Source organism: Gopherus evgoodei, chromosome 7 (genome assembly GCF_007399415.2).
Source record: "Gopherus evgoodei ecotype Sinaloan lineage chromosome 7, rGopEvg1_v1.p, whole genome shotgun sequence".
In the NCBI taxonomy this organism is placed as follows: Eukaryota; Metazoa; Chordata; order Testudines; family Testudinidae; genus Gopherus; species Gopherus evgoodei.
The window spans coordinates 51,511,352-51,533,941 of record NC_044328.1 but is presented as its reverse complement, the minus strand read 5'-3'; the positions used below and the strand labels follow the sequence as shown (position 1 = coordinate 51,533,941).

The window sequence follows — 22,590 nt, the reverse complement described above, 5'->3', positions numbered from 1 at the left end:
TAGCCGGCAAGAAGGAACTGAAGGGTGGCTGGTTCGGCAGGGGTATATATCCAGCGCCATAGCAGCGCCACTCCAGGGGGCGCCCAGCCAACCCACTGAGTGTTGCTAGGGTAAAAATCTTCCGATGAACGTGCACGCAGCACGCACGCACCTAACTGGAATGGATATGAGCAACACATCTCGAAGAACAACAGTTACAAAGGTGAGTAACCGTCTTTTCTTCAGTATATTTTCTTGTAAATGCATAAATATCCAAATATGAAGGATTTTTAAACTAACATAATTGTGTTTTTATAATGTCACATGCAACTTGGTAGGGATTTTTTTAAATAGGAAAAATATCTTATCCAAAGTGTTGGATAGTGCATTAAGTATTGTGTTTGATTGGTCATTTTCAACATAATTGTAATTCAAAGGTTTTATATAAAATTCAGCTTTTATTTAGCCTGATGTACTCAACTTGTCAGTAAACCAGAAATTACTTCATTTTTGTTACAGGTTTTTCTGCTATACCACATCTGATGATACCATCTACTGCCCAAGCTGCTTTAACTAGTATTCTGCTATCTGGAGTGCCTAATTATAGTCAGAACACTCCATCTCCCCCTCCTGGCTTGACTCCCGTTGACATTCATGTCAATGGCATGCAATCCGAGAACAAAAAAGGTTCAGCTTCTTTAAATGGTCACGTAAAGGTAAGTGGCATGATGTTCAGTCTGGACAAGATGATCTTGGTTTGCAATGAGCTTCCTCTGAAAAACTCTGGGAAAAAACCTAATTGCTTTCATCCATTGTGACTCTTTAAGATCGTTTATCTCAAATTGTAATAAAAATGCTTATAAAATGTAACTGGAAAAAATTAAGCCAAATTATCCCAAATAAGAATCTCCTGCCTGCCTGCATGGCAAGACAAGGGGGTCAGAAACAAAGATTTATTTAAACATGTTCTTGTAATAATTTCAGACATCAAATATCAAGTATGCTGCACTATCTGCCTCATCACTAGGAGAAAATGTGTTGAGCACAAACCACAGTGATTCATCAAGGCAGACAAATAGTCATAGCACCTCAGAACAAGTGACCACCAAGTCAAATACAGCAGAAGGTAAGTTTTAGCATTTGACCTGTGTTATTCTGGTTGGTAATGGTAATAGTTTGACGGTGTTTGTTCATTTTGGAGACAAATTATGAAAGGTAAGATTAATTTTTGCATCAGCATTTTATCCTCAGCCACTCTGGAGCAAAGCGTGCCCCCCCCCCACCCCGCAATACATGTTGTCCAATGGATTATGTATTGTCTGCATGTAATAGTTGCACCACTTTAACTATACTGGCAGGTAAAGCTAGTGTGGATGCAGCTAGACCAGTATAAATTGGCTTACACCATATGTAGTTTTATTCCCATGTGGTAAGCTATATCAGCATAAGCACATTTGTAGTAGTATAACTGCATCCATGCACAGATATAACTATAGTAGTTAAAAACTCACCCCCTTAACCTACATAGTCTACTGATACTAAAACTGTTGTGTAGATTAGGCCTAACGGACATTGAATCATGGAACTTTTTTTGTGTGCGGGCCTGGTGAAACCTCATTGGAAATGCTGTGTACAATTTCGGTTAAGCCTGTTCAAGAAGTATAAGTTCAGACTGGAACACGTGCAGTGCTACTGAGATGATTGGGAAATAGAGAGCTTACCTTAAGAGAGGAGACTAAAAGAGCTTGTCTTGTTTAGCCTAGCAAAACAAAGGCCAACAGGGGATATGACTGCCCTTCCTGAATACATCAAGGGGGCAAACATTAAGAAGGGAAAATAGCTATTTAAGCTAATGGAAAATATTGGCACAAGAACAAATATGTAATAACTGGCCATAAATAAATTTAGGCTGAAAAATAAAAAGTTTCTAACCATCAGTGGAGTAAGGTTCTGGAACAGAATTCCAATAGTAGTAGAGGGATGAACAGCTTAACTAGTGTTAAAATGGAGCTTGATAAATTAATGACAAGGATTATAGGGCAGAGTTACTTGTGATAGCTGCAGGGGACGGAAACTGGACTTGATGACCCAGGAGATCCTGGCTAGTCCTATGTTCCTGTTTCTATTATTTAATTGATTAATTTAGTTCTTTAGCTCTTGGCATAGTAACTTTCCATTTAAAAAAAAATCCACTCTTTAAAAAAAAGCTGTTAAACAAGATTGTGGGGACCGGCTAAATTTCTTTCTAGTCAATACTGACATCACACAAAGCTAGTCTGTTCTCTTTTGCTAGGTTCATGATCATCCTAATAATGACTTAACAAAATGTATATACACCAGTAAAAAAGAAAAATATTTGAGTAGTGAGAATTTAAACCCAAGATATTTGTGTGGTGTTCATTGCAAACGCAATACTAGTTTCCAGTGGAGAAATTTTCAACTTGACATTTGGGCTAAGATTTTAAATAGTAACTGGTGATTTTTGGGTGCCTCAAATTTTGATTGCCCAGCTCAAAATACCTTAAAAGCTTCTGGATTTTTAGAAAGTCATGAATATCCAGGTTCTGATAATCATTCCCCTTAAGATGTTTCAGACTGGTCGCAGAAACTAAAGTCATCCAAAATCACTAGTGACTTTCATCCTTAGGTTAGAAGTTTTGACATTATTTGCTGTGACATGGCTAAAATCCCACATAACTTGAAAAGATACCCCTTCGTTTTATAATACACATACTGTGTGAATGTATGCTCCTAATTCTTTATGCGTATATGAAGGATAGTTGTGTGCTTTCTAACTTTGCGAAAATTAGTACATCCTTAAATGCTAGCCCTTTATATGCCTTTACATGTGAAATAGTTTTAATTCCATGCAAATTATTGCTACTGATTTTCTAAATATACTGTACAGCAATGGTATTGGTATGTGAAAGGGTTTTATTTTACAGCTTTTTTTTTTTTTTCTTGGTCTTGTAGGCTGCAATGATGCTTTTGTAGAAGTGGGCATGCCAAGAAGTCCATCACATTCAGCAAATGCTAGTGATTTGAAGCAAATGATGAGTTCTTCCAAACAGTCCTGTACTAAGAGACAAACAGTAGAATTACTACAAGGAACCAAAAACTCTCACTTACAGTATGTTACATTCACGAAAATAGAATCACAGAATTTACAGATGAACTATAATATTTAGCATGGGGGTGAGATGGGTGGTTCAGTCATTGATGAATATTGGAGAATTGGTTTAAATCAGACTAATTTTGAACCATACTTAATTTATTAAACTATTTGTTTTATAACAATTGTTTTAAATTGTTAATATTGTCAACTTTTTTGACATCTAAGAATTCCTCCCTCTCCATCTGCCTATCAGAAGTCTTTGCTTTCTCCAAGACTGTTTTCTCTGAGAAGCTTTTTGTACATATAGCGCTGTAATATTTTTTGTGTTTTGTAATACCAATAGATTTTCATAGGTAACTTTATTTTGCTGTGACAAAAAAAGTGCTTGGGATTTGTTTTCTCAGTGAAAAATAATCCTCAGGAAATATTGTTACAGTTTCAAAGCTTGAATAAAGACAAAGTTTAAAAACAGAAAATTAGCGATGGAAAAAACCTTTTGAATAATTTTTTCAATGCAGTATTCCTTTAAATTACTTAAATGGGTTTTCCACCACTTCTCTTTAGAAACTAGGCATAATAGACTTCACTGTTAAGAAATAGTTAGGGCTGCTGATTAATCTCAGTTAACTCATGCGATTAATTTTTTTGAGTCAATCACCATTAAAAAAATGTATTGCGATTAATCGCACTGTTAATAGAATACCAATTGAGATGTATTAAATATTTTTGGATGGTTTTGTGCTTTTCAAATTATATTGATTTCAATTACAACACAGAATATAAAGTGTACAGTGCTAATTTTATATTATTTTTATTACAAGTATTTGCACTGTAAAAATGATAAACAAAAGAAATAGTATTTTTCAGTTCACCTTATGCAAGTACTGTATTGAAAACTCTTTATCGTGAAAGTGCAGCTTATTAAATGTAGGGGGTTTTTTGGTCACATCACTGCACTCAAAAACAAAGCAATGTAAAACTTTAGAGCCTACAAGTCCACTCAGTCCTACTTCTTTTTCGGACAATCAGTAAGAGAAACAAGTTTGTTTAAATTTAGAGGAGATAATGCTGCCCACTTCTTAATTACAGTGTCGCCTGAAAGTGAGAACAGGTGTTCACATGGCACTGTTGTAGGTGGCATTGCAAGATATTTACTTGTCAGATGTGTTAATGATTTATATGTCTCATCATGCTTCAGCCATCATTCCAGAGGACATGCTTCCATGCTGATAACACTTGTTAAAAAAAGAATGTATTAATTAAATTTCTGAGTGAACTCCTCAGGGGAGAATTGTATGTCTCCTTCTGTGTTTTACCTGCGTTCTGCCATATATTTCATGTTATAGCAGTCTCAGATGATGACCCAGCACATGTTGTTCTTTTCAGAACACTTTCACTGTAAATTTGACACAATGCAAAGAAGATATCAATGTGAAATTTCTAAAGATAGTTATAGTACTTGACCCAAGATTTAAGAATCTGAAGTGCCTTCCAAAATCTGAGAGGGTCGAGGTGTAGAGCATGCTTTCAGAAGTCTTAAAAGAGCAATTACATAACCCAAACCACCGAAAAAGAAAATCAGCCTTCTGCTGGTGGCATCTGACTCAGATTATTAAAATGAACATACTTCGATCCACACTACTTTGTATCGTTATCAAGCACATCGTTATCAAGCACATCAACCCATCATCAGCATGAATGCATGTCCTCTGGAATGGTGGTTGAAGCATCAAGGGACATATTAATCTTTAGCGCATCTGGCATTTAAATATCTTGCGACACTGGCTACAATAGTGCTATGCAAATATCCTTTCTCCCTTTCAGGTGACATTGTAAACAAGAAGCAGGCAGCATTATCTCCTCCTAATTGTAACCAAAGTTGTTTGTCTGAGTGATTGGCTGAACAAGAAGTAAGACTGATTGGACTTCTATGCTCCGAAGTTTTACATTGTTTTATTTTTGAATGCGGGGGCGGGGGGTTGTACATAATTCTACATTTTTAAGTTCAACTTCCAAGATGAAGAGATTACACTACAGTACTTATATTAGGTGAATTGAAAAATATTATTCTTTGGTTTTTTACAGTGCAAATATGTGTAATAAAAATAAATATGAAATGAGCACTGTACACTTTGTATTCTGTTATAATTGAAATCAATATATTTGACAATGTAGAAAACATCCAAAAATATTTAAATAAATGGTATTCTATTATTATTTAATAGTGCGATCAATCATAATTAATTTTAATTGCTTTACAGCTCTAGAAATATTTCCTTTATTCAGCCTAAATTTTATTTTGCTCAGTTAGCTTATTTATTTTGATTTATAACAATGACAGTTCCTTCCACCCAGTAGTCTCAGTGTATATTTATATCTTCCTAGTTACACAGCTTTGGAACTTCCTAGACAATTCCTGCTGATCAAATTCAAGTATCTAGACTTATTGATTTTAAATATAATTTTTTTTTTTCGTATTCAGAACTCAAGCAGTCTGTCAGGGAGACTTTCCTTGTTAGACGTTCTTTAGAAATCTAAAGTACAGTTGCTTTTCTGTTCCTCAAAGTAAGCGGGTGACTATAGCTGAAGTTTGATAATACCAGATGCTTTTGTAAGTAAGTGAGACTGAAGTTATAAAGAGGTGGTTTTCTCTTGCCTTGCTTCTGATCACAATTCACTTTATTGATCATAAGGTGCAAGGCATTTCAGTTTTCTAGGGAGAAGGGGGAACTTGGGGCTTTTTCTAAGACTTCATTTGAAAGTCTTTTGGGGGGGAGTTCAAGGGTTTAAGTTCAATTTTGATTCTAATCTGAGAGTAAACTAGATCAACGAAAATATCTGAAGTGGAGAAAAAATGGAATCTTCTGGGGAAAGTATTAATGAAATCCCAGAAAAACATGTAGCGATGGAAAATGAAGTGAGTGTGAACACACATTATCTTTAGTTAATACAGCAACATGTGTGTCTGAAAAGAAAAGTTGATGCCTTAGAAAATGTTTCTTAGAAATGTAATGTTTGTGTACTGGTTTTTCTTCAAATTTACTACCAACTTTCTAGAGAGAGAGAGAGTAGTTCATTTATTCATTGCACTGAATGTTCATTGTTTAAAACAAGGAGTAGTGATTGAAACCATTATAGATAATTCTGAAGAATAACTGACATTACTTTTTTCAGCACCACAGAGAGATTGCTTTCTGATACTGAGCTGAGTGCTTCTGAAAATCCCGTTGCTGATAAAAAAGCTCCTGGTAGTGAACGAGCAGCGGAGAGGGCAGCAGCTGCCCAACAGAATTCTGAAAGAGTGCGCCTTGCTCCACAGTCATCATATGTAAATATGCAGGTACCTATTGATACACCCAAATCTAGTGCGTTGTTAGCATTGATAAATGTCCAGTGCAAATAATACGAAGTGACTGGCTTGGCTGGTTACATGACCTTTTCAATATTTGGATTGTAGACAAAAGCATTGAACAGTGTTATCCGCTTCAATTTCCTCCCACAACATAGTGCATTTTCAAACTGGTAACGTAAAGCATAAATATGAGCTTACATCTAATGTTAGTTAAAGACAAATTAAATTGTATCTAGGAATATGAGAAGGTGCAGAAGTTGCATAGCTATCTTTCTTCTCTCCAACCCTTCTCTCAGTTCTTTTAGGCTGAATCCGGTTGCCAGTTGATTATAAGAGGCATTGCCTGATAATAGCAAAAAACAATATGTGTATAAAATGTTTTTCAGACTTTCTTTGTGAGGTTTCTAGGCTTTTTTGGCTGTATGTGGATTTTAGATATTTTGTGACATGTTTTGATGGAGAGAATCATGCAGCCTTCTCAAGTAAGCAATCAAATACATTTGTGACTTTTACAGAACTTTCCTATCTAGTTGGACTTGTCCAATCACATTCTTGTATATGCGCTCCAAAGACAGTATTGGAGAGCAACAAAACCTGATATTCAAACAAAAAAATCTCCTGAATATTCTTCTCAAAATTCTGATGGAAGAAAAGAATAAATGTAATACAAATATAAGCGGTGAATAAACTTCATTTCATAGAAATATAGGTCTGGAAGAGACATCAAGAGGTCATCTAGTACATATCCCTTGCTGAGTAAGAATTAAGTATATGTAGACCGTCTCTACAAATGCTTGTCTTACCTGTTCTTAAAAACTTCCAGTTACAGGGATTGTACAAATTCCCAAAATAATCTGTTCCAATAATGAACTATCTTGATAATTAGAATGATTTTCCTAATATCTAAGCTAAATCTCTCTTGTTCGTTGAGTGTACACACGCACATAAAAATGTTACAGCTTTGAGAAGAGACATGTTGTTCATAGAAATGCTACTTAAGACTTTTCATAAGACATGTCAACATGCATTCATCTCTTTACGTCTGTTAGTGAAGTCCTGCCTGTGGCTTAGGGTTTGTCTACACAGGGTCATTCACCAGCAGAGCTATATTGGTATAATTATGCTTTTATGCTAGTGTAACTCCCTGTGTGGACACTCTTATTCCAGAATAAGAGTGCCTTTTTCCAGTTTAGTTTATTTCACTTTGAAAGTGATATAAGGCAAAATGGAAAAAAGCTCCTATTCCAGAATAAGTGTGTCCACACAGGGGTTATACTGGCATAAAGTTAGCAGTATAGTCATACCAGTATAGTTCTGCTGGTAAATTTATCGCTATAGATGAGCCCTTTACATAGGCATCTGTGGCAAATAGATAGTCAGTCACTGTTTGTTTGAGAGTCAAAGCGGTCACCTTTACCATGACCAAAGTTCTAGTCTTCCAAGGGAAAAAAAATCTTTGGATTGTTCCAAAGTCCTGCACAACATCAGATATCCCTTATACAAATCGGACTCTGCAAAATAATGCCTTTTTGTAATGCATATTTGTGTGAACAGATTTACTGATCTGTAATGGAAAGAACGAGTGTAATTTACTAAAGAATTGAGATCCAAAAATTATATGCATTTTTATTCTCATTGTGATGAGCAGTATAACATTTTCCTGTATTACATCAAGATATATTTCTGAATAAGAGAATTTAAAATGAAGATGGAAAAGAATCTAATCTTCAAAGGGTATAGTCCAGAGAACTGTGTGCAGAAAAATACTACTTAGTGTAGTTGTTTAATTATCTGTTTTCCTATTATAATTAGACTTATTTCTTCTAGACTTTTAAATACTTAGTCAACAGACAATTCAGAAAAAAAGGTCTCAAGTAATGCCTTGTAAAAGCACTACCTATGCAGACTTCACATACTGCTACAACTTTACTCACATGAAAGTGGGAGAGAATAATTTACAGTACTAATTAGCTAGTTTTGAATGAATGTTTTACATATGTCAGGCTTTCATTGGACTACTGTTACATTGTTGTGCAGTGCTTAACATTCTTCCTAGATGAATTCATGGACTGTGATCAGAATCTTTGTTTTTAGAAAGAGCTGTGTACTGGAATGACATTTAGTTAGAGCAGCAATTAAGACATTTTGTGTCCCTTTAATTTTTAGGCATTTGACTATGAACAGAAGAAGCTATTAGCAACCAAAGGTATGTGAAGAAAAAGTGACTTCTAACATACATCTATTTGTCAGTTCACTAGTCAAAGAATTTTTCTAAGGTTCAGCTTTGCAGTTTCTATGTGTTTTTAGCTAAAATGAAAAGTTGATAAGTACAATGAACTCAATGTATTTATGTCAAATGTGTTTTGGGGATATTTTGATACTAGATCACAGAGTATTATTAGTACAAATTCAGAAGTTACATGGTAGTTACTAGCAGTCTATATACTACTAATAATGTAACACTGTAGATCTGAAACTTTCTGGTACTTGTAATAACCTTGGGGATGAATTAGTATCAGATTAATTTTAACAAGCACATTGCACTCATTTGCCACTTTTGGAAAATGGTTGCTTTTTTTTTAAACATCATGGACCTGATTCTCTTCACTTCCTTCCCGCACAGTGTTTACTACTCTCTAGCTTCAGTGGACTTACTCCTGTCTTACAGTGGTTTAAGAAGGAGTGGGAATCAGGCCCTGTTGGGGTTCTGAGATGCTGAGAATGTACCGTTCTGTGGGTTAATGTAATCCATTTGTGTCCAGAATGTCAATATTTGGCCTGAAAGATGCATTTATCTATCAGTGCACAGAGCTTATGCTTATAAATGTCTTTTTCTTTGTATTTTTTAAGCTATGTTAAAGAAGCCTGTTGTAACAGAAGTGAGAACTCCAACAAATACATGGAGTGGCCTAGGATTCTCCAAATCTATGCCTGCAGAAACCATCAAGGAACTAAGAAGAGCTAATCATGTATCATACAAGCCATCCATGACAACTACGTATGAAGTATGTAAAAGTACAGAAAATTTTAAATATATTTTCAATAAATTGCATAGGCATTTCTTAAACTTGAATGTTTATATGTTTGTAAAAGTCAATCTTGTAAATGAGATTCTTAACGGCATTAATGCTTGAAGATGCTGCATAATCTCTTCCAGCAAAAAGCTCCTTGTATCTGGGCATACTGGGTATATCAAGTCCATCCATAGAATAATGGGAAGTCCATTGTTAATCTTCAGTTTTTAAAAAAATCTGTTCCCAACAATTGCTCTTGTGGAGCAAATTAAGAACAACACAGGAGTGGGATAATTTGGTTCAGTGGAAGGGAAACAGTATCTCACAACAGTCATTGAAATCTAGCCTAGGTTGGTTGCTATATTTCATGAGATGAAAAAAAAAAACCATTCCTTTCGTATGAAGGTAAGCTGTAATAAGCTTGCTGCAGATCAATAGAGTGAGTCAATAGAGGGATTGCAGTTCGCACTCCCTTTTATCCCTGGGAGTTGCTGAATTGGGATTCACTCCTGTGCAAGGAGAGTGGAACCTCATCCCTTAGGGACCCTTCTGGGAAAGAATAGCTGTAAACTTCACAGAGAGGGCCCTGTCCTCTGCTTAAACTCCATTATTTGTAGTAATTCTGACATTGTTTTGCATTGCATTATGCTGTTGTAATCCTGTCAAGCCCCACCAAAGCCTACCTCTTTATTTCCACCTTCATTCATGTTGTCTAAATTCTAAGTCGGTGGGCTCTTTGGGCAGGGACCTTGACTGATCTGAGAGGCACCATCCCATACGACTTTGGGTGCAGTACACATACTAAACCACAATAAAGGTGTGGCATGGAGCTTCCCCTTTGGCATGCATAAAGCTAACATATGTCTTTCGGCTACGTGTGGTAGGTTTGCAGTATTGAATGTGTAAGCCACAAACACAGAAGAAGAAAAATGTAAAGCGAAACTCAGTGCCAATTTTCTGATAAAATACACTGTTAACATTACTTCTCAGCTATCAGACTGATTTGTCTTTGTATATTTGTTAAGCTGTTTCCCATTTTCTCCAAACCATTATATGCTCACTATTTCTACAAGTTTATTAGCAGACACATTATTCCAGAAGAAAAAGGGTTTGTGCCTTAGTCACTTGGAGCCTGACCAGGCACAAACCACATCCTCAGCTCTTTCTACTGCTAAACTTTTATTTTTACAGTGACTCCAGTTCCCAGTTTGGTATGTGCTGTTATGCAAACATCTGGGGAAAATAAAAATCCTAGATCGCTTGTAATATATTCCCTGCTTCCCTTTGGCAGTTTTCAAGACTTTGTTATTTATATCAGAAAACACATATGGTCACTTTACCCCTTACATTTTCATTCTTGAAGTGGCCCAGAAGGGATATGCTGAAGAACTGCTCTTCAGTAAATCGCAATTGTCTTGATAGCCAGTGCTAACATTTGGGAAGTTCATTTGTTTCTCCTTGTGATATTTTACTTTGTGTTTTATTTTCCAGCATTGTTAGCTCACATTTTATTGTATCACAACTTGTAATCACTAGATCAGACATATTGTAGACAGTCTTTTATTTTCTTTTAAAACAGACATTGATCTTGTCCCTTCTTTCACTCTATATTCACCACACTGTCCACTAACCTAATTTGTCCACCTGGAAAATAGTTCTATTTTTCTTTCAAATGATGACAGTTATCCTCTGTCATTTTAAATGTATCAAGAAACAGTTCTATTAAACTCCCATGATCTTCTATGCTGTTCGTTAGAAAGGGTTGGTGAAGCTGGTGAGACTAAGCAAAATAGTGCTAGTTTAGAAGGCTTACAGGAGTGAGACTGCACAATAGTACAACATAATTCCTGTCACTTCTATTCTTTGCTTTGATCCTGTTCTCATCAACAGTTCCAATTAACTCATTCACTCATCACACTCTAATATCTGAGAAGCCCTATAAAAGATAAACTCAAGAAAGGAGGTTTCAGCTGGAACTTTGTGGAAATGTATCCTTTTCCCCAGTCAGGCTTCACCCCATGCATAGTGCATGTAATACTGTGACTGCTATAAAACGAAACAAACACAAAAAAGTCAACCTTTACCAGCCCTTATCCCATCCAGTTCCAGATACTGAAACAGGAAATAACTGCAGATTCTACTGTCTGGTTAATGTTGGTAATTTCTGACTTATTAAAGTAGACAGTCAAATTTTTGTGTAGACTGTGATTGGTACTATGGTAATCTGGGCTACTTGTATGTTACTTAAAGATGCTAGGTAGATAGCTGTGTGAGGAAGAAACCATAGAAAAAAATTTGTGACAAAAGGTTAAGAATATAGAGCATTTTGATATGAAGCTAGTGTTTGGTTTTTTTAAAGTAACTTCTGCTTAAACTTATTACAAAAACAGCAGTTCTATCTAAAATGCATAAATTGTAATAATTAGTTGGTTTATATTTAACTGCAGGCAGCATATTTAAAATTGTTGAAAAGCTGTTGTGTTTAACTGGGCTGCTTCAGAGAAACGAACTGTCAAATCACAATGTAATTCTTCTGTTTCTGAAGTAATTTTCCTTGTGGTCTCTTGCAGGGTTCATCAATGTCTCTCTCACGGTCCAGCAGTAGAGAACATTTGGGAAGTGGTAGTGAATCGGATAACTGGAGAGATCGAAACGGTATCGGTCCCTCAGCTCACAGTGAATTCGTCTCATCAGTTGGCAGCCCCAAGCGGAAACAAAACAAATCAAGTAAGTAATATCTTGTCAATGCATGTCATCAGGGAATACAATTATGGGACTTGGAAGATTAAGTTTTGCTTTAATCCCAGGGTCCTGAATTTTTTAAAATAATGTTAAGTATTTACCTTAAGGAATTGAAAATAATTATGTTCAAGCATTTTTATGTTTATAAAAGTACAAAGTAAATAAAAAATCTGTATACTACTACATAAAATGTAAAAAAAAAAAAAAATTCAAATGTAAAACGTTTAAGGTAAATAATATAGTATAGCCTCTTTTTTTTTTAAAAGTTCCCTGCTATCTTGCTGTCTTTTCTTTTCTGTGAACGTTTCTGTGAAAACAGAGTTTGTAAGAGCTCATCCTTGGATGCTCCTTCTGCTGTGTTTATCCAGATACTGCAAAATACTAGCTGAATCTGATGGAGTCTTACTGATGACTTGCAACTTCTTCCAGCTGCCACACTTTGATGAATTTTGAGGCATAATTATACTGATTTTTAAGTAGGGTCAGCAATACATTTGGCAGGGCCTGGCAGATTACCTTGGCCACTTGTTTCCTTGGATCCAGCCTGCAAATCTTACAAAGATTATTTTAAACCAGTTTTCTATGAAAATTGTTTTACACCCAAAATGAGTTTGCAATTAGTCTCAGTCTTCTATGAATAGATTGATTTTTTTTCCCCAGGGGGGAGGAAGGGGTGGAGCAAGAAAATGAAGAATTGGAGATTTTGATTTATAATAAATTTCATTACTGTTGGGGGTGGGGTGGATGAGGACAGAAATATTCTGCTGTTCTTTGTTTTAATTATTTTTGTATTGTGGTTTTCCTTAATCAGTGCTAAAAGGCCTAAATCCCAGGTTTATTTGATAATACATTCAGTAAGAATTGCACACTTTTTTGGAGAAAATAGTTTAACTTATAGAAGGAAATGTTGTTGCTCTTTCCTAGCATTTTTAATCATTTACATGGTATTAAGACAGTGATGAATTACTGCATATGGTATTTCTACGGTGAACATAATAAAAATGAGCTTAATAGCTTATCTTCAGTATCAAGCTCACCTCATGTCTTGAAGTCAGTTGTTTACACAGGGAGGTCCTAGTATAATCAGAATGATAAAATAAATGCATTTTTAATCCTTTCTTAAACTTTAATAGACAGTAGCCTTTAAGTCTAAAAGATGCTCAGTCCATAGAAGCAGTAGCTTCTTTCTCAGAGCCTGAAACATCTGCAAAAATGTACTCTTTGTTTTGATTAAAAAATAATCCTTTCTTCCCCACACTTGGCTCATAAGCCTTGTATGGTCAATAGGTGACAAAAAGAGTACAATAACTGTGTGTACTCGATTGTGCTGTTTGAGATCTACAAACTTGAAATGTAATTTTAATTCTTCATGTTTACTAATAAAATTTAAGAATTTTGACACATTGTATAAGTCTTCTTCAAAAACTTGGGCCCATTTAGTAAAATTATCTAAGGGTCCAACTTACCTTTTCTGAAAAACATTCACAGTTCAGTAAATAAGAGAACAAAGAATCTCTGAGCACTAAAGCGTTCTACTTTTTATAGCCAGGTAAATCCTCAGGAGGCAGCAGCCAGTCTCGCTGAGGGAGTCATTTCAACTCGCTCTCCTCACTCTGACATCAGCCCTGGGGGCAGGGCCTATGGCCTCCGGAGATAACAGCTCAGTGAAATTAATGGCATATAAAAATAATTGTGGTAATGCAAGGGGATGTGATTGCGCACTTTGCCTGTGAGCTAAACTGCTGTGTGCTACGGTGTGCATCACCTGGGTCCAGCTCCTTTGTTACAGGCAACACTGGTACTAATGGACCTTGTTTTCAATTGTTTATAACTTTGCTAAATTTAAATTGTTCAGGTGGAATTCTCCAGGCCAAGCGTCTGCCTCAGGAGCTGTGGCAAGTGAGAGGCTAAAAGAGGCAGGAGCGTAGGGGGTGAATAGAGGCAGGAGCCAAGCTGGTGTGCGTGTGTAGGGGGAGGGAATAGAAGTTGTAAGCGGACACAGGGTAGTGGGGGCCATGGACAGGAGCAGGGTGTGGAAGTAGCAGTAGGTAAGGAACTAAGAGCAGAAGAGAACTAGAAGGTATTGCAGGGCCTGGGCAGAAGGATCTATAACTACTAATATATTCCTTACAGAACTTACAATTGAACACAAGATTCTTGAGTCTCATCATTGCTCTGTTATCTAACAAATAGCTGTGAAAGCCACTGGCAATGTGTCTCATTGCCCTCTAGTAGGAGGCCCACATAGAAGATACAGCCTTCTACTGCTTCCTGTTACTCTTATCAGCTTAAGTGGCAGAGGACTATGCTGTGGATCTCCCTGCTCATGACCCATATTGAGGTCAATATAGTTCAACGTGATGGAATTTTTATAACACGTTATGTTCAGAACGCAGCTCCAATCAACTTTAGTTGCAGTTGCGAGTGCTCAGCGTGTCTTCAAATCAGATCTCAGGTGTCTGAAACTGGATAGCCAGAAAATGAGAGAGACAAAATGGCAATGTAAAAATTCTGGCTTACATGACTTGCCCAATTTTCTGCATATGGCCATTTTCTCTTTCTCATTTTCTGGGTTTTGAGTTTGAGACACCTGGGTCTCTGATTTGCAGAAGTGCTGAGCACTCACAGCAGCAGCTAAAGTTGATAGGAGCTGTGTTTTGAACATTTAAAGTACTATAAATTGTGCTGAAAAATCAGGCACAAGCACAAGGCTTCTCAAATTGGACACGCAAAAATAGTTGATCTTTTGGGTCTTCATCGTCTGTTTCTTGTGTGTAAAATGAGGATAATATAACCACCTCCACTCATGGGGTAATGTCTGTAAAGCACTAAGTTGCTACGATGAAACCATCATAGAAAAGCCCAGGTAGAAGTTAATAATTCTGCATTCAGTGCAGGATTTGGATGGTATGCAGTAAATAATTGTACATCATGGGACCACATGCTGAATAATGAGGGTAAAAAGAAATATTGAAAAGCTGACCATTCTGTGAACTGAGTAGAAAAAGTGGCACCTTAACGTGTAAAGACTATATCATAATTCAGGTACACAAAGGGGACCAAATTAAGTGTATACAACTGTAATTGTGGTACTTACTAAGTTTTGAGTGCTTGACTTTGCAACCTTCATGGATTTTTTAAGGTAGTTTTGGGGGATGTGATATTTATTCAGGTAGTCCAAATATTCCCAAATCTACTATTTTAACAAACAAAAAAAAAAAAGTGGTGCAGTTGCTAGATCAATGGCTATCTTTAGCAGAAGAAACGACAGGATTCCATCCCCAAGCAAACCTAAAGGAGCTGCTTACATTTGTATGATGGACTGCGGAGGCAGGGAGGAGGCTCATGTGCAGTTGTCTTCTCCAGCATTGGAAAGACTGAGGGGGAAATAGAGACCTGATTCTCTCTCCACCTTTATGTATATTAAGCTCTGAGCCCCATCCCCATTAAAGTTAATTAAGGTGCAGCTTTAAATACAGCTTAAGCCTTAAATGTGCTTTAAAATACATTCTTGTGTCCTTTTCATTCTCCTACATGCCTAATCACTAATAACAAGGTATATTCTGAAAACAGCTACTAAAGTTTAACTAACAAAAAGTTCATTTGAAATTCAGCTGGTTTCAACAGATTGCTGTTCTACTTATCAACTGAATGGAATATTCCACTAAACAATAAAATTTGAGGTAATTTGGCAATTAAAACATTTAATTAAAACATGCTTTTTGAAGTGATTGAAACATCAAGTGTTCATCTTTTTTGCCTTTCAGCTGAACATTATCTCAGCAGCAGTAATTACATGGATTGCATTTCCTCGCTGACAGGAAGCAATGGCTGTAACCTGAACAGTTTGTTTAAGGGATCTGATCTGCCTGAGCTGTTCAGTAAACTCGGTTTGGGCAAATACACTGATGTATTCCAACAACAAGAGGTCAGTCTTTTTAAGAGGCATCTTAGTTTTTGTTGTGTATTTTACAACCCTTTGTATACCTCCTGAGTGAAATCACTGTCTCTCCTAGCTGCAGTATTTTCACTGACAATTCTATCAAAGCTGTTCAGTCCTTCAATTTAGAAATGACCATTCTCAATCCTTAGTAGACCTGACTAAACAGGTTTCCACTAAATTATCTTGACATATTAATAACAATGAACTTAAGCATGGTGTTTGTTAATAAGGATATTTGTGCACACACACAGTGTGTTGTGAAAGACTGCGTCCTTGAATTCACATAAAGGGGGCACTCACCAATGATCTGCTAGCACACATTCTGATGTGGTTTATTGCTGTTAATATTAATAGTGTTTGAAATAAACTTTCCTTCTGGAGAGATCTATGATTGGATCTGAGATTCCCATTTACATTTACAGTAATTTGGGAAAATAGACTCTTGTGTGCAATTAAGTATCATTAATCAACATAATCTTACATGCTTCTGTAAAAATGATACCTTTACTTTTTAGTCTCTTTATTTGTCTTAACTTCTTGTTTTAGTACTCTTTATTTATCTGTGTAGTCAAGGGTTGCTGCATATATGACATTTCTGATATCTATTTCCCTTTTTTCCTCATTTTTCTGTCATTTTAATTTTAACCGTCATTGATTGGAATTTGGTAATTGTTGGTGTTATAAGCATAATAAAATGAGTTTGTAGAATAAATATTTTAAAAAAAAAAGTTACCTTTAACTTTTTTTAGAAACTACCAGCACCACACTTAATGGCTAATAGATTGTGGGGAGTAATTCCCAATACAGGAAGAAAATGGTTGCCTGTAGATGGTGGGTTTGTATGTTATGTGAATTACCCATTTTAATTTGCTTTGTTTTTGTTCATAGATTGACCTTCAGACCTTCCTTACTCTCACAGATCAAGATTTGAAAGAGCTAGGAATTACTACTTTTGGTGCCAGACGGAAAATGCTACTTGCAATCTCAGGTAAATTAAAAGCATTTAACATACACATGATTATAAATGTCATGATTTAAAAATATACTGTACTTTTTCCCTTGGTCAGTTGAATTGTTTTGGTTTGCATAGTCATTAGGCAGTTCAAAGGAACTGTATCGGACAGAGAATCTGAGACCCACAGAGAGCACATCTTGCCAGCCACTCCTCATAATGAAAAGGCAGTTTTTAAATTTTGAGACACTGTAAGGACTGTATAGCTTCCATACAACAAATGGGATTCCAGCTGCATAGTGTTGTGTTGTACTATTAAAATTAGAGCTGAGCAGAGAAAGGCAATTCCATTTTGCAAAGGATTTCAAAGAAAATTTTCAAAATTCCCTACAAAAGGGAATAGAGCTTGGGGACATTGACTCCAAGACAGTCCGTCTGGCACACTGTCCTGAACCTGGAGATCCTGGGAACTCTGCTTACCAAGCAGCAGTAAGATTGAAAACCAAGACTTCCATGCTCTCATCTCCCTGCTGAGAAGCCAATAAAGTGAGCTGGTAGGTAAACAGCCAGGTATGCAAAGGAAACCTGCCTGACAGGCCTGTCCTAATGTCTGTAGGAACTTGAGTTGAACAATCTGTGCGAAACATTTTCATTTCAACAAATGGACAAATTCTGGTGAATAAATAGTTTGTTGGATTTTTTTCCAACCAGCTGTAATTTAAAATGTTTTATATCTTACTACAATAAAGGAAAATCAAAGTACCACACTTGAAGATACACGACAGGATAGCAATGACCAACTTGAACTTGTTCAATGGACTGGAATGGCATAAGATTTCATTTCATATTTTGCATAGAATTATGTTTGAGATTCCTGTTTTCCTTGGCGGTGAATCTTTTTACATTCAAGATTGTAAGCTTTCTTCTGATATTTTGTGGATCATGACAGGGTTTTTTTTAATTTGCTGATGTCATTCATGAATGCATTTCAAATTATGCCTTAAAGAGGGTAAATAAATAATGTATTCAGATGAACAGTAGAACTCATCAAAAGTCTGTCTGAATCGCTGGCAGCAAAGATTATACCTGTAATGGAGAAAATTGTTCACTATGACAAGGGCCTGGAAAAAATGCTTTGTATGAGTGATGACTCTACTGAGAAGTTTATACATAGATCTGAATAATGGCCCCTACACCCATGTTATATTGGAGGTGGCAGGTCCTTTATTATAAAAACATTACTAATGTATTAAAAAATAACCAATGTGCTTTGGGGAAATAATTTTTTCCACCTTCAGTTATTTATAGTCAGTATACATCATGCTCTGTCACATCGGATTATATAATGTTGTGCACAATGCTGCTCAGTATGTGATGTGCACATAATGCATTCCTTTTTGTGAAGAATTTGCTGGCTTTGAACAGGATTTTTTAAGCATTCCAGCTGAGATCATTTCATTATTTTTAGGATGGTTTGCAAATGATTCTGGCAAAATATTATCTCTTGAGGCATTATGTTTAATCCTGGAAACCCCTCAAATAAGAGGATTAATTTCAAACTTCACCTGCCTGGAAATAAATATGGCCCTCCACTGCATCAAAGCACTAGCGTGGCACCATCATTAAATTTAGAATTGCATCAAATTATTACAATTACCCTGTGTTTAGCCTGAACAATAATTCTTGATAGCATTTCAGGGCATTCTTAGTGTCCTGACCAAATATGAACTCTGGTAATGTCTGCTTCTCTAAACTCTCTTTGCAATTTTTAGTTGGAGCTATGGTTCCTCACTTCTAATGTAATAATGAAATTGCATTATTTAGAATAGTTTTGCTCCTGAATCAGCTCCCAATATTATAATCCAAATGTGCTGTTTTCCATGTAGAACTGAATAAAAACCGAAGAAAGCTATTTGATCCATCAAATGTACGTGCCTCATTCCTGGAAGGTGGAGCTAGTGGAAGACTGCCACGTCAGTATCATTCGGACATTGCTAGTGTCAGTGGTCGCTGGTAGCACTAAATTGTGGCTCACAAAGTGAATTATAAAGATGGACTTGCCAATCCTGTGGACAGCTTTCACTGCACACCACCCTCTGCACTTTGAGAGTTTGGGTATCAAGGACCAAAGCATTTTGTCTGCACAAGTACTTGTGCCAAAAAAAAAAAAAAAAAAGGCGAGAGAGAGAAGACACTTGTCTGTCATTGTTCAGAACACCAAATGTGGATTATGTTTTACTCTTGTACATTGGACAGCATTTGCAATAATAATAATATAGGGTTCTTTGTTTAGTATTTTATTATCTATAACTATAATGTATGCACTGAATTTTTACTTTGTTGAATGAAGGAAGAATGAAGAGCTGGGATGCCAGAGAGCATAACTTTTGGTTTTATCAAGATGGAATTTTCTGGTACTGCTTAAAGTAATTATTGAGGTCTTTCTGCACTTTACATGTTCTGTTTTCTTATCCTGTGGGAATTATTTTTCTCTTTTTTTCCATATAAAATATTGTATTGGCACTAATCAAATTTTGTCAGGTGATCCTGCAATAGTCAAATCTCCTCACTATAATGGTACTAGGAATCAGTCTTTATGTAGATTTTTTTTTAATAAATATCTGAGGAAATGTTCCAAAATCAAACCACTTGCAAGTGGACCAGTCCTGTTATCTCTTTATGAAGCAGCCTAGATCTGCTTACAATGAAACTAGTTCACTGTAACAGATGCAATGAAAGACCAAAATGGACCTTGCAATATTAACCCTTTGCAGTCATCATATTTAACTGCTGCCTGTAATGCTAAAACTGATTTTAATGGTTCTTTCAAATCAAAGGGCTACTTTTAGTATACTGCCACTAAAGGACATTTATATATAATAAAACTTTTCTTTTTAGATTCTATACACCTACAATATTCATCAGTTTAAACTGAGATCTACTAAATATTTATGGTAGAAAATGAAAGGCATTCATCAAACTAGAGCTTTGGGCCACCAGTTTGATTAAACAGACAGCTAATCTAATTTGACAAGACAGTACTGTTGCCATTTATTATGTGAAGCATATTAATTACATGACTATGCATGCAGCAATTAAGCAACATACATGAAATAGCTGTAATAGCATCTCTTTTGTTTAATTTAGATTTGTGATTGTCAGCTATGGAAGTGTTTAAAACTCCAAGATGAACTATTTTTGAAAGAAGTCATATCAACAAAGAGTCCATGTTATAAATGGCTAGAGCTAACTATTGCATTCTCATACTGTGAAAGTCCAAAAAGTCTGGCAATACTATTTCTGTGTCTTTTCAGATGTCTTGTTATGGATTGATGAAGGGTTCTCATATAATGAAGGAAATCATAAAGTGCCTCTTTTTCTGCAATGAAATATGAAGTTTCCAAACATTAATTTGTTGAAAAGCATTCCCCTAGGAAATATTGTTATTTACTTGTACTGTAATGTATTATTTATGTTCAGTGTACAAGCCTTTTAAGATGGATATAAACCACTGTCAAGTGCTCTTAACAGAAGGCATTAGAATAACCATTTACAGTAGTTGGTTTTTATGCAAAAATGGGGTGAGAAATAGTTTTGACACTTTCTGTGTATACATCTTCTAAGGTGAGAAAAAAATCAGTTTATGAGAAATTTGCACACAAAGGGAATTTTTAAGAGGTAATTGCTTTGAGGACTTAGATGATGAAGCAGTAATAAAATGACCTGTTGCAATTAGCAAAAATTAACTGCTCAGTATGGGGTTCAGCCATATCCACTTAATGGTGTATAGTGGAATAACTTTCACTGCAAATAAGATAACAGCTAACTCTTTCAGTGTTTAATGTTGCAGGACAATGCAGTTTGCAAGCACAGAGTTGTAAGCAACAAAGTTGTGCCCAAAGTCTATGAACATATCGGATACTTATGTATAATTCAGGCACGCTCAACTTTATCAAACAACTATGGGAGCTTAAAACGCTGATCCTGGAAATAATTACTCTTCTGCTTATTTTTATACTTGTGAGTAGTCCCATTAACATGAGACTACCTACTTGTTCAAAGTTGAGCACTTGTGGGCTTGCAAGACCTAGGTTTGAAAATCAAGTCTTATATGAACTTGTGTGTTTAGTTTTACATAATATTTTAAAATTAAGTTAAATCTTTAGCAAATCCAGTTAGACATTTACCTACTTAGTTTGTGTAATTTTTTAAGTTTCAACATTTTACTTCAGCAAAAACTCCACGTCACTTTCTTTCATTTTTTTCATAAATACATAACCTGCAGTTTGACAGTATTATATCTGAAAGCTGAAATTCTTATAATATTAAGTTGATGTGGTCTTTTGCTGAGCAGTGCTTATATCATCTATTACCAAAGTGAAGAATTTCCCAGTAATAACATTATTTTCAGTAGGGCTGCGCACACACAAAAAACCACACACTGGAAAACATTTTTCTCACTTCTTTTAATTCCATGAAGGGAATATGACAATGCAATATACAGTGTTGTCAGTATTGTATTATGCACAAAATATTTGACTTGCTAGATTAAAATGTTAGTTTTAAATCTGTGCCTTAATAGTGACCAGTTATCTGTAAATATAGAGCAGATACAGATTGTATTTTTTGTGGGTTGTCCTTTTAGTGATTTTTTTAAATGAAAGGTGGAATTAAAAATATTAAAAATGGGAATTTTTTCAAAACTAATCGTTACATAGAAAAAAATAAATGTATGTTACCCCCTGATATTCTGTTTGGTAAGCTAAATGGTTTTTATTTATACCTGGGTCCAGATGTGGTTGTATGTTAATGAAACACCAAAACTATTCTCCCCATATTGAAACATGTTTCTCTTCTATATTTTCCCACCAAGTTAGCCATTACTTATTGTTCCAGAATTTGTTTTTATATCATAAATAGTGTTTGTCTCTGGCTTTTTAATTCTGAATTCTTTTGAGGACAGTAGTGATTAAACACGTGGTAGCATGAACTGATTTGGGTTATCTCAAGTCCAGTTCTTAATCAGTTGTAATGGCTTACCCTTAGCTTACGAGAGCTAGGTTTTAGTTTAGTTTACTTATTTCAGGCACCAACAATTTTAGATCTAGTCACCAGGACTGTTCATTTGTTTCTGCATTATGGCCCTTGTTGTATCCCTGACAATGGAGAAGAGACAGGACTTGGGTGGTAAGCAGCAGGTATTCTTTATTTGGGATGCTAGGCACAACCAGTAGCTTTCTCTAGCTTGCAGACTGAGGAATATAGCATTGTTCTGCTGTGTGTTAGTACACAGGGTGCATCTAAACCCTGGCTCAGATTTCACAAGCATGGAACAGATTGCTGACTATGCTGCAGTCCTGACTAGGATTGCTCTTCTCTTTTGCATTGTTGAATTATATTAAGAGAAATTAGCCATGAGGCACATACTAACAGCATTATTATAATATGTAATATTATTTTAGATGTTTTAATAACCTGTGTCTCAATCCCAAT

General features: G+C 35.8%; 1 protein-coding gene across 3 annotated transcripts in view; it reads left to right on the top strand.

Annotated features, from left to right (window-relative positions):
* Positions 1 to 22,349, top strand: part of BICC1 (BicC family RNA binding protein 1) — a 215,038-nt gene extending 192,689 nt beyond the window's left edge. For 2 of the 3 annotated variants that reach the window (XM_030570387.1, XM_030570390.1), the window contains 10 exons: positions 499 to 695; positions 964 to 1,105; positions 2,953 to 3,109; positions 6,269 to 6,434; positions 8,613 to 8,652; positions 9,297 to 9,451; positions 12,031 to 12,187; positions 15,970 to 16,130; positions 17,034 to 17,133; positions 18,984 to 22,349. In XM_030570387.1, the coding sequence (XP_030426247.1) occupies positions 499 to 695; positions 964 to 1,105; positions 2,953 to 3,109; positions 6,269 to 6,434; positions 8,613 to 8,652; positions 9,297 to 9,451; positions 12,031 to 12,187; positions 15,970 to 16,130; positions 17,034 to 17,133; positions 18,984 to 19,114 (1,406 nt within the window). In that variant the 3' untranslated portion in view covers positions 19,115 to 22,349. The remainder of the gene's footprint in view (positions 1 to 498; positions 696 to 963; positions 1,106 to 2,952; positions 3,110 to 6,268; positions 6,435 to 8,612; positions 8,653 to 9,296; positions 9,452 to 12,030; positions 12,188 to 15,969; positions 16,131 to 17,033; positions 17,134 to 18,983) is intronic. The other variant, XM_030570389.1, reaches the window with a different exon arrangement.
* Positions 22,350 to 22,590: the final 241 nt, after the last annotated feature.